The sequence below is a fragment of the Physella acuta genome, unplaced genomic scaffold, assembly GCF_028476545.2.
Source record: "Physella acuta isolate Inbredline_101_S28 unplaced genomic scaffold, ASM2847654v3 ptg001211l, whole genome shotgun sequence".
In the NCBI taxonomy this organism is placed as follows: domain Eukaryota; kingdom Metazoa; phylum Mollusca; class Gastropoda; family Physidae; genus Physella; species Physella acuta.
In genome coordinates this window covers 119819-132757 of record NW_026732728.1, presented here as the reverse complement: position 1 = coordinate 132757, position 12939 = coordinate 119819, and the positions used below count along the sequence as shown (strand labels likewise).

Sequence of the window (12939 nt, the reverse complement as noted above, 5' to 3'; positions counted from 1 at the left end):
CGTTGAAGATGCTGTTGCAAGTATTCTCCTGCACTGGTTAAGGCGGGCCTCGGAGAGCCCAAGAAGATGTCTAAAGGTAGTCGAGGTTCAACACCAAATAGTAGCTGGAAAGGTGAGTGACCAGTACTGGAATGTGGGGTACTGTTGTATATGAACACCAATTCCGGCAGGTGTTTAGGCCAGTTTCGTTTCTTGTCGTCAGGCAAGGTGCGGAGGAGGTCATGCATGGTGCGATTGAACCTCTCCGCCTGACCATTCCCTCGGGGGTTGTAAGGTGTTGTACGGGACTTTTCGATGCCATAGTGCCGACACAGCTCAGAGATGACGTCTGCCTCAAAGCACCGCCCTTGGTCAGAGTGCAGACGTCTAGGCACTCCATAGTGCACAATCCAGTTTTCCACCAGGACTCTGGCTACTGTCTTGGCAGTTTGGTCACGCGTCGGTATCGCCATGGTCCATTTAGTAAATATGTCCGTAAGGACCAGGACATCTTCCCTGCCGTCCGGCGCTGGTTCCAACGTTGTGAAATCTATAGCCACCACTTCGAGTGGAAGTGTGGCTATCAGATGTCCGGGAGGCTGGTGCACTTTCACTGCCGGTAGTTTAGCATGTTGACACCGGTCGCACTCCATACAGTGCTTACGGACATCATGCTCCATATTTGGCCAATAACAGCGACGCCGCAGAAGTTGAAGACAACGTTCCAGCCCCTGGTGGCCGTTGGACTCGTGTCCCAATCCTAAGGCTTGACGTCTGTACTTTTCAGGCAGAACCACTTGCATTATTGGGTCGCCCCCGGGTTCGATTATAGACCGGTACAGTACGCCATCCTTCAGGATAAGCCTCTTCTTTTGTCGCATTAGCGCTCGACAAGGCAAGGGTAGGCCGGTAGTTGTGTTTGATGTAGACTCCATCAGAGAGAGTACCGGGCCAATAACAGGATCCATGGCCTGCGCGGCCTGCATCTCGTGGTAAGATACCGAAGGAAAAGAGTAGATGGGTGTTGCTGGGATGGAATGGCAGAAGGTTGAGATCTGGTTGTGGGAGACTTCGTGTGGCACATTGGTGGATATTTTAACCGAGTATACCTCGACATATCGTTCTTCAATATCGTTCTCCTGTGGTACCTCTACAGGGTTGCGAGAAAGTGCGTCTGCATTGGCGTTCAGCTTTCCCGATCGGTACTGGATATCGAAGTTGAAAACGTCTAGGTCGGCCACCCAGCGTTGTTCGGTTGTGCTGATTTTTGCCGTTTTGATGTAACTTAGAGGATTATTGTCCGTATAAACAATAAACTTGGCCCCTAATAAATAACCCCTAAACTTTTCAGTCACGGCCCACTTTAGGGCTAACAGTTCCAGTTTTGTAGCGCTATAATTCTTCATGTTACGTTCACCAGGTCTTAGAGACCGACTGGCATAAGCGATGACTTTCAGACCGTCGCTTTGTCTCTGGCTTAACACAGCGCCTAATCCCTGGTAACTGGCATCTGTTTCTACGATAAAAGGCATAGAAAAATCAGGGTAACCTAGAACTGGAGAGCTGGTTAAGGCTGACTTCAAGTTGAAAAAGGCATGGTCTTGTTGTTCGCCCCAAAATTCAACAATAGACTGTCGTTTGTTCTTACTTTTGACATTGGCCAGAGTGACAACTTCGTGCAGAGGTTTAGCTATTGTGGCGAAGCCTTTTACAAACCGCCGATAGTATGACGCTAGTCCCAGGAATGATCGAAGTTCATTCAGGGCCGATGGAGTTGGCCAGTTGTTAACAGCCGAAACTTTCGCTGGATCAGTCTGGACACCCTTTTCAGAGACTATGTGCCCCAAGTATTGAACTGAAGCCGCACCAAATACACATTTATCAGGGTTCAGTTTAAGTCCTATCTGTCTTAATCTGCTCAAGACTTTGGCTAACCGTTCTAGATGTGCTTTAAAATCTGGGGAGTACACCAACAAGTCATCTAAGTATACCAGCATTATGTCCATGATGAAATCATTCATTACACCTTGCATGAGCCTAGAGAATGTTTGCACGGCTCCACATAATCCAAATGGCATTCTAGTCCAAGAATATAAACCGAATGGTGTGATGAAGGCTGTTTTTTCCTGATCATTTTCATCCATGGCTACCTGATGATAGCCACTGGCTAGGTCTAGAGTTGAAAAATAACGTGAACCTCCTAGCGCATCTAACGATTCTTCTATTCTGGGTAGGGGAAAAGCATCTTTTCTAGTGACATTGTTAAGCTTCCTATAATCACAGCATAATCTTATTTCACCATTCTTCTTTTTCACCACCACAATGGGAGCTGCGTAGGCACTAGTACTGGGCTTAATTACCCCTTTAGATGCAAGTTTTTCAATGTGTTCTTTGACCGCTCGGAACTCAGCTGGTGGAAGTCGACGATAGGGCTGAGCAACCGGTGTATCATCAATTAGAGGGATCTTGTGTTTAATTAAGTCAGTAAAACCTAAATCATCATCTGACCAAGCAAATACATCTTGAAATTGTCCAAGTAGAGAGTTCATAGCCGCTTGTTCTGCATGGTTCAAGGACGTGGATATCAATGATGTAAATGATACCTTATTCTCCACCTTGTGATTCACACTGCTAATGGTACTGGAGGTCTGAGGTGACGGCCTTACAGTGATTTCAGCCGCTACATGGTTGACTTGGATGTCTACTTCAGACGAAGACGTGAATGGATGGATAGTGCCGATACAGGTTTTAGGATGGATCGTTATGCTCTCGTCCGACAAGTTGACAATGCCGACACGGAATAGACCTCTCTCGGCAAATGTGATCGCTGGAACTAACAGTAAATTTGGGTTGAATGATACTGGCAGGGGTTGTACCATCAGGTCACAAGGTACACTTGGGTCACATCCAGTTGCACTAATCATTTGAATGGACTTGGCTGGGATGATGGAAGTAGAATTTAAAGTTCTTGCTCGCCCATCTTTCACCAGTTCCTTGGCAGGTTGTATAAACGAGGCGATGCCATTAACTTCTTTTAAAATGTTCATGCCTAACAGACACGGGGCAGTGGACTGCGAAGACGGCGAGTCCCTTATCACGAGGAAACCCTTGTCAGGTAAAACTTGTCCATTCAGCTCCACCGTGGCCAAAAAATATCCAATATACGGTACACTCAGTCCATTCGCTGCAGTCAACCGGAAACACTTTGATGGAACAATTTGCAGAGGACCCTGAAGATTATCTAGAAAAAAGCTTTCAGTCACCGTACTGACCTGAGACCCTGTGTCGACTGTTGCCAGAAGAGGTGACTGGTTAATGTTAATTTTTACCGTAGGACAAGCTCCAACCAGTTTCTTCCAGAATGACGAGTCGTCTGACCTCCCCCCAGTAGTTCGACTCTGCACTACTGTGGGAGTCTATTTTTTGGACAGTCCCTGGTAATGTGTGCCGGACTGTTACAGATGTAGCAGTTAAGTGACCTCCGGAAGTTCCGAAATCGTTTAGCAGGAGCTCGGGGTGGTTCCCTGGGCTGTGTAGAAAGTTTTGCTTGTGCTCGTTGCATTTCCTGCAGCTGTGTTGCCAGGTCACTGACCTGTTTAGTCAGAGTAAGGACGAGGCCTTCTAACTCTGTTGTGGCCTGGCTCGATGTGACGGCTGACGATCTGGCCTCAAAGGTCGTTGGCTGCTCGTCACCGCACCACCGGATAGCAGCATTTCTCAGCTCCAGGAATGTGGTACCGGGACTTTTGTACAGCTCTTCTCCCAGGTACCTGCGTAGGATCGGGTCTTGTAGATTCTCAACGAAGTGGTCCCTCAGGATTTGCTCATCCGTAAGGGACACTTTAAGGGCCTCCTGTCTCGCCGTCAGAGATTCAAACGCCTCATGTAGGCGATGTGAGTAAGCCCTCACTGACTCCGCCCTATGTTGGTGAATCTGTTGGAACGCTCCAGTAAGTTGTGACACACTTCTCTGCTCACCATAGATGGCTCGCAGTACTTTAAAGGTCTCCTCGGGGTTGTCTCTCACAACCTTGGGGTGGCACTTCAGCTCGGCGAGGACGGACTCCCCCAGGTGTGACCACAGGAAGTCCCGTCGCTCCTCATCGGACAGGTCTTTACGCACCTTCCACGCCCGGCTGACATCTCGGATGAAGCGCTCTACTTCATCAGCATGACCATCCCCATGGAATCTTCTGATGGTGACCTCTCTCTGGGGTACTATGATGACGGTGGCGGGGGGCTGTCTATCTTCGCCACTGTCGGCCATACTTAAGCTGGGTTTTTACTTTTCCTTTTTATTAAACTTACTCTAACTATTCTAACAACCTAGCCTAAATCTATACCCCTGGGCAAAAAATTAACCTAGTAAAAAAATAAAGTTTGGCTTGTCTAAGCACGGATCCCATATATATATATATATATATATATATATATATATATATATATATATATATATATATATATATATATATATATATATATATATATATATATATATATATATATATATATAAACTCTGGATTTCAAAACAAAATGTAAACAAAATTGAGGTGACGCACAAAAGCATATAATCCTTGGTGCAGCGTCCAAATGCGCCACGTAGATAGCATGTTGCACCCACGTAACAATATGTATTTACAACACACATGACATAAGCCCATACAGCATAATAGATCTCTTAAACTATTTAGAATTCACGACCCCGTGTATTATTAGTGTACGGAGATTTTTGTAAAAAATTAATCTCCTAATATAAGATTAATGTTTTAATGTTGTAATTAATCCTGCAGTGTTTTTGATATATCCAGGTCAAACAGGACAAAGAAGGGGAGTGAACTCTCTCAGGTGATTGCTCTCAAAGAGATGGACTCGTGTAAAGATGACGGGAAGTCAAAGTAGGGAACTACGTCAAATCCTAAAAATAGCCAAATCTGTGTTCGCCATTCTATGAATATTTCAATATAAATATTAGAGATGATTTATTTTTGTCTAAGAGTTCAACATTTAATTTTTTTAAAACAGGTTTTTTTTTTGTAAAAGACTACATTTATTTCAGGCCAATAAAAATCCGGGACTTTGATGAAACACTGTTGAAATTACATGCCGATGGCAACGCCTTGCTAAATCTGGAATACCAGGCAAGTCACGGCGTCATTTTAAAAAATCTGGCCACCAATCAATCAGTACAACTAGGTTAACAAGCCGTAGTGTCAATGATTGCTTTGTTTGTGTACCATATAATCGGTTGGACGTTAGCGCCACAAAGTGGGCTAAGTATCGTCTAGACGTCCAATTTAGAACTGGAATCTGAAAGCAGGGATATTCAAATTTTCTATTTTAAAAAATTAATCTTTATACAGATCGCAAATTTCCCGAACAATAAAAAATAAATTCTTTGTATAACCTACATCGGCCGATAGTTCAATTGTAGCCTATATAAGTTGTATTTAATATATTTTAAAGACATTTTAAAAATTCTTTGTTTAACACTATCTAAGAATAGGGCTGGTAAGTAGGTCACCAACCTCAATAAAACCTGCATGAGCCATAAAACTGGTTGGTGACCTGCTTACCAGCCCTATACCAAGCGGTACTATGCAGAATAGGTGTGGTACATTCACATAACCATATCGTGTAATTCTTTAGCATTAAGTAAGTCTATAAAAGAAGCAATAATATAGGCCTACACCAAACAACGAACCTGAAGTAACCAAAGCTTTAAGCTAGTCTAACTTAATGAAACGTTAACCGACTAGTTTTGACACGGACTATCTTATCTACCACCAGGAGCTGGACAAGTTAAGCCCCCTCTACCCAATGGACGTGGGTTCGGATCTCGACCACCGGGCTGATAATCGATGGACCAATATCGTACCTTGTGAGTTACCGCCCTTGTCTCATTATTCACATTGTCATTACATATCATTAATTAACATAAGTACCTGAACCTAAGGTAGATTGTTGTAATGTAGGGCGTACATCAAGCAGTAGTATTAAGCACATCTCTACTTGTTAGTATTGATACATATTTCTACTTGCCACTGTATTCAGACATGCTTCTATTTCCCACCATATTGAAATTTGCTTCTACTTGCCACTGTACTCATGCCTGACTCTACTCCCCACTATTTTAGTTGACCACAGCCGCGTCAAGTTGTTTGCTCGTGAAGGTAGTGGTCAACACGACTACATCAACGCCAACTACATAGCGGTGAGTCTCTAAGTTTCATCAGAGAGGATGTAACCAGAGCGCTTATGTCACTAGAAGCTTCTATACATCTAGGGGCAATAGCGTTGTCGCAGCTTGGACTATACTGACAACCAGCATCTATTCTCGTGCTTAAATATTAGATTACACCTCTTACAATTATCACTCAAGAAATATTAAGTACAAAATAAAGTTAAGGCGAATAAGTACATTAATTAGTTGTAGGAGGTATCAGTTTTGACAAGTGTTAGGTTCTTAGAATATTACGATGTAAGTTAAAAGTAAAGATTCCTATGGGGCAAGTGAAGTAGAGTTCACTTGTTTCTGTGACCTTGGCATATAAAGAGATAATGTGACCAGCACTTTCCCTAAAGGAAAGTTAGGTAGCCATCAGAGCTGGGTGGACTCAGCGACATTCTACTGATTTGAATGCCGGATTCGAACTCGAAACTTACAGGTTAGCAGTCCAGCTCTCTACCGCTAGGCCACTCCGTCGATGTAACTATTTAGTATTTATGTGATGAACTACGAGGCTTAAATTGCGGTATAAATGCAAGTAAAGTTGTCTTTAGATACGATTTATTAACTTGATAAGCTGCAAGTAAAGTTGCCTTTAGATACGATTTATTAACTTGATAAGCTGCAAGTAAAGTTGCCTTTAGATACGATTTATTAACTTGATAAGCTGCAAGTAAAGATGCCTTTAGATACGATTTATTAACTTGATATGCTGCAAGTAAAGTTGTCTTCAAGTACAATTTATTTACTTGATATGTTTTGCCAGGGCATGGATTCGAGCCGGGAGTACATAGCCACACAAGGACCGCTGACTAAAACAATTCCAGAATTCTGGAGGATGGTCTGGGAGCAAAAGTCTTCGGCCATAGTCATGTTGTCAGAGTTTGAAGCTATAGATAAGGTAACACAAATTATAGAGTCATCTTGTCAGGGTTTGAGCCTATAGATAAGGTAACACAAATATAAGTCAAAGGCCATCGTGTATTATGTTTACATTATTAAACAATCACAATTTTATATTATGTATATTATATATAACTACAAACACGATCGCATATAAATCGAGAGGTAAACGTATAGGAACAAAGATAAATCAAATATAAAATTTAATCCTTTGTAAGCTGTGAGTATAAAGGTTAAGTGAGTATTGCATATTTGGTAATTATTGTGTATCGAGAATAATTCTGTACAGCATGTTTATTGAGCTATATGTTATGAGAATGAATTAGAGGGTAGAGCATGGGTTTTGTAACGCTGGGCTAATGCTACGATCTACCCCCCCCCCCCACACACACACGACAGAGGACCCAGATGATGAGGGAGAAGGTCGCCCGTTACTACCCCGACGAGGAAGAGTCCAACTCCTACCAGTACGACCAGATAATGGTGTCAAGGACGGGCAAGCTGGACACTAAGGATTGGGAGATCAGGACCTTAAAGCTGACCCATTTGACGGTATGTTGGGTCACACACACAGACACACACAAACACACACACACAAAGCTGACCCATTTGACGGTATGTTGTTGTAGACACACTCACAGACACACACAAACACACACACATAAAGCTGACCCATTTGATGGTGAGCTGTTGCACACTCACAGACACACACAAGTACACACACAAACTATTAAACACACAAACATACGTACATACACATACACGCACGCACACACATACACAAAGCTGACCCATTTGACTGTATGTTGTTGTAGACACACACGCACAGACGTACACACACATGCACACACACGCACACATAAAGCTAACCCATTTGACGGTGAGTTGGGTCTCACACACCCACACCCACACGTACATACACATACTCACTCTCTCTCTCTCTCTCACACACACACGCACATAAAGTGGACCCATTTGACTGTAAGTTGGGTCAGACACACACAAACGTACACACACACACGCACACACATACACATAAGGCTGACCCATTTGACTGTATGTTGGGTCTCACACACACGCACATACACACACTCTCTCACACACACATGCACATAAAGCTGACCCATTTAACGGTGACTTTGGTCACACACAGACATACACATACACACGCGCACACATAAAGCTGACCCATTTAACATTGAGTTGGGTCACAATATATACAGACATACACTCACACATTAAGCATACCAATTTAACGGTGAGTTGGGTCACACAAACGCACGCACGCATGCGCGCACACACACACACACTCACACACTCACACACACACACACAAAGCTGACCCATTTGACGGTATGTTGTTGTAGACACACTCACAGACACACACAAACACACACACATAAAGCTGACCCATTTGATGGTGAGCTGTTGCACACTCACAGACACACACAAGTACACACACAAACTATTAAACACACAAACATACGTACATACACATACACGCACGCACACACATACACAAAGCTGACCCATTTGACTGTATGTTGTTGTAGACACACACGCACAGACGTACACACACATGCACACACACGCACACATAAAGCTAACCCATTTGACGGTGAGTTGGGTCTCACACACCCACACCCACACGTACATACACATACTCACTCTCTCTCTCTCACACACACACGCACATAAAGTGGACCCATTTGACTGTAAGTTGGGTCAGACACACACAAACGTACACACACACACGCACACACATACACATAAGGCTGACCCATTTGACTGTATGTTGGGTCTCACACACACGCACATACACACACTCTCTCACACACACATGCACATAAAGCTGACCCTTTTAACGGTGACTTTGGTCACACACAGACATACACATACACACGCGCACACATAAAGCTGACCCATTTAACATTGAGTTGGGTCACAACATATACAGACATACACTCACACATTAAGCATACCAATTTAACGGTGAGTTGGGTCACACAAACGCACGCACGCATGCGCGCACACACACACACTCACACACTCACACACACACACATAAAGCTGATCTATTTTAAGACACGAACAATTTCGATGTGTTTGGCTTTCTCAAGCCTTACATCAAGATATCAAGCTGAGTTTAGGGTTCGTCTAAAAATAGTGAAACGTGCCTGAGTCCACCCAGCTCAAATGGGTACCTGACTCACGTGATGGGAAGTAAAGTTGGCCGAGTATAGTGCTCACCACACTTTCCCTACAGTCGGGGTCACAGAAACATGTGAAATCTACCTCACCTGCATCGTGGGCTGGCAGGTTCGAAAGGGAAATGTACGTACTTTATAGGATTTGTCAAGTTTATTAGAAAAATAGCAAGTTGTTTTTAACATGTGTCTAGCACTTATAACAAGCTATTTTATGGTTTGCAGTTTTAACATCAAGCTAGCTAAATGATCTCACTTTACGAAGATTGTTGCAATAGCTTGTCTATTTAACCGTCATCTCTCACCCCTCAGGAAAGAAAAAATCGGTTCGTGAAACACTTTTTCTTCAAGTACTGGAGCGACCACGAGGCGAACATCAACCCCGTGGATCTGATCGATTTTGTCCGAGTGGTCAGGGCGGAGACCAGCGCACAGCCGACGTCACCTCTCATTGTGCACTGCAGGTAGGTTGACCTTCACCCCTCATTGTGCACTGCAGGTAGGTTGACCTTCACCCCTCATTGTGCACTGCAGGTAGGTTGACCTTCACCCCTCATTGTGCACTGCAGGTAGGTTGACCATCAACACGTGAAGTCATTAGATCATCATAGGTGTCGGCGTGGTCGAGTCGGTAAAGCTCATGGCTGCTAAACCGAAAAGTCTCGAGTTCGAACCACTCTTCTAGGAATCAAACAACTGCTGCCTTGTAGTTTGTTCTTGGTTGGACAAAGGCTATGGAAGCAAACCCAGAAAGAAAAGCAAGCTGAAATCGGAGTCAATGGCCTCAATGGCGCATAACCAGTTGACACGTATCCTTAATTGTGATGGATGCGTGGTCGAGTCAGCAAAAGCTCATGGTTGATAAATTGGAAGAAGTATCGAGTTCAAACCCTCTGGCAGAAAAGGCTCAAGAAGAAGAAGAAGAAGAGATTATCATCAAAAGAAGTTATAGGCTGGTAATTAGACCGTCAAAATAAGTAGGCTACAACCTGATGACTAGACCATCCTCACAGTAAGTTATAGTCTTGTAGCTATCAGTACAGAAAGTCAGCCAGATCCTGATAGAACATCAATATATAAGTAACAATTGGGTAGCTAGACCTTCAACTTATTAAAATAGCCAGCGCCTGCTTAGCGGACCATCAACAGAGCAATGAATGCATTGCTTGCCAATAGCGTATTATCGTTTTAATTAATGTCGCAAAATGCTAATGATTTCAATTGTTTTCAGTGCCGGTGTGGGAAGGACTGGAACCTACATCGCCGTGGATTACTTCAACAAGTACATCCAGAGCCTGAAGCTAAAACTGGAGAAAACCGACAAGCGAGTGCAGGAGAACTGGACAGTGGACATTTTTGGACGGGTCCTCAACATGCGAGACAAGAGGAGATTCATGGTCCAGTCCAAGGTGAGGGGGTCATTTGTATAGGGCTTTTAGTGTCGGTAGCTTATGTGGCTAGAGCCTATGGTAGCTAGTGTAGCCAGAACTTTTAGTGTCGGTAGCTTATGTAGCTAGAACATTTTTTGTCAGTAGATTGTGTAGTTAGAGCCTATGATAGCTTATGTAGCCAGAACTTTTAGGGTCGGTAGCTCATATAGCTAAAACTGGTGATATTAACTAGATTCTAGTCTAGTTTTTCAAATTTAAAAAAATAATTTCATAATTAATATTCTTAAAATAATTAAAACAAACTTGACTTTAATTAAATGACAATGAATTCATTAGAATAATTTATTGCTTAAAAATACGTCAGGATTTTGTTTTTCTGATTACTCTTTTAAGCGCTATAAACGTTTTCTGATCACTTTTCTGGGGTCTATCTACATTTTTCTGATAATTAGTCTATTAGTAAAATTAAATTCTGATAACATTTTTAGGAGCAGTAAAAATATTTTTGGTAACTTTCCCAGGCGCAGTACAATATTTCTGCTAACTTTTCTAGGCGCAGTAAACTAATTGTGCTAACTTTCCCAGGCGCAGTACATTTTCATATATGACGTCGTACAAGAGCTGTTGCGTCAGGCCTTTAAACCTAATCACCCCGGCAACACGACTCACGTTAGACACGAGAACGGTGACTCATCCTTCACTGACGCGGGTTCCAATGCGTCAGGACCAGCAAAAGAAGACGCCGTTTACGACGATGTTGGTAAGATTTCATCGACCGAGATTTTTACATAAATCAAAATTACGTTTAGGACACACATACACACACATCACGCATACACACACACAGACACACTCACGCACACACATACACACACACGCACACACACAAATACACACACACGCACGCACGCACACACACATACAGACATATATACAAACTATATTACTTGCTTGAAGTCGTTATTTTAGTAGAACATTTTAAAGTTGGCAACAGTACTCATTTTTCTGAAATTTGAGTAGAGTAGAAAATGTAGTTACTTGGAAAACTTAGTTTCGTTAGGACACCAAACTGTATTAGCTATAAACTATTTCATAGAAACTCGATTTTGCTTTTACTTATATCTTTATTGGTAGAAAACCCAGCACCCCCGCAACACACGAAACATAAAATAAACAAACACATAATATTTAGCTTGATCAATAATAAGGTGCAGAAATTGTTTTTTGACAGAATTTCAATAAATATTTGAGTGCAGCAATTATTTTTGACAGAGTCGCTTCAAGGTCAAATCACCTCAAGCGAGGAAATGCTAATTAGGATCTCCACGGGATCAAGCGACGTGTAGGAAAAAAAGTAATTATGCTGAAGGTCATTTGAATGTCACCTCCTACACAAGTGCAAGCCACGCCCATTAAAAAAGTCTTAATTACTCTTCCAAGTCACGTGGGGTTATTTCCGTGTTCGGAAAACTACTGCAGGTGCATCGATTCAGAAATTGTTCTTGATATTTTGCTCTCCGTTGAAAACTATAATAACTTATTCGTTGATTGACTTACTCTAAAAGACTGCGATCGTACTGAAAATAATACCAACTCTCTTACATTATGACTGCCTTAGTTGTTGTTTAGCCATACTCATTTTAAAAATGTTTTGGATATGTATAGTTCTTTATTTCTTTATGTCTTAGTTACATACGACACATTATATGTATGTATATATATATATATATATATATATATATATATATATATATATATATATATATATATAATATTCATGTTATTGAACCAAAGTTTGTTCATATTCTTAATATTGTTTTTATGACTTATATTATAGTGCTTGGTGCTAAATGCTTTTTATTCATACTATCAGAACGAAATATTTATATACGTTTATAAAGTTTATATGTATGTGGGTTTTTTTTCTTATGTAAGGCCACTCAACATTCTTATTATTTGGTATTTTCTGTATAGTCAACCAAACTGTTTTATTGTAAAGACATTCCAAAACTATTGGCCATTAAACACACAGACACAAACAAAAAAACATACACACAGACACACACACACTTATATATATATATATATATAATTATATATATGAATACAATACTATAAACACCTCACACATAATACACAAATAACTATAACTTCATAAAACTTAACAAAATTTTACTTTAGCGTAATTAAAAAGAAAAACCACATTAATAAAATATTCAAACTTATACCTAA

At 41.7% G+C, this 12939-nt stretch overlaps 1 protein-coding gene across 1 annotated transcript; it reads left to right on the top strand.

Moving 5' to 3' along the window:
* The first annotated feature begins 4570 nt into the window (after nucleotides 1–4570).
* Nucleotides 4571–12400, top strand: LOC131957133 (receptor-type tyrosine-protein phosphatase eta-like). Its single transcript, XM_059321848.1, has 11 exons — nucleotides 4571–4611; nucleotides 4771–4875; nucleotides 5037–5118; nucleotides 5768–5858; nucleotides 6115–6191; nucleotides 6973–7107; nucleotides 7509–7661; nucleotides 9629–9780; nucleotides 10548–10725; nucleotides 11293–11467; nucleotides 11980–12400. The coding sequence occupies exons 1-11, from the start codon at nucleotides 4571–4573 to the stop codon at nucleotides 12051–12053; spliced, it is 1263 nt and encodes a 420-aa protein (XP_059177831.1). The 3' UTR covers nucleotides 12054–12400.
* Nucleotides 12401–12939: the final 539 nt, after the last annotated feature.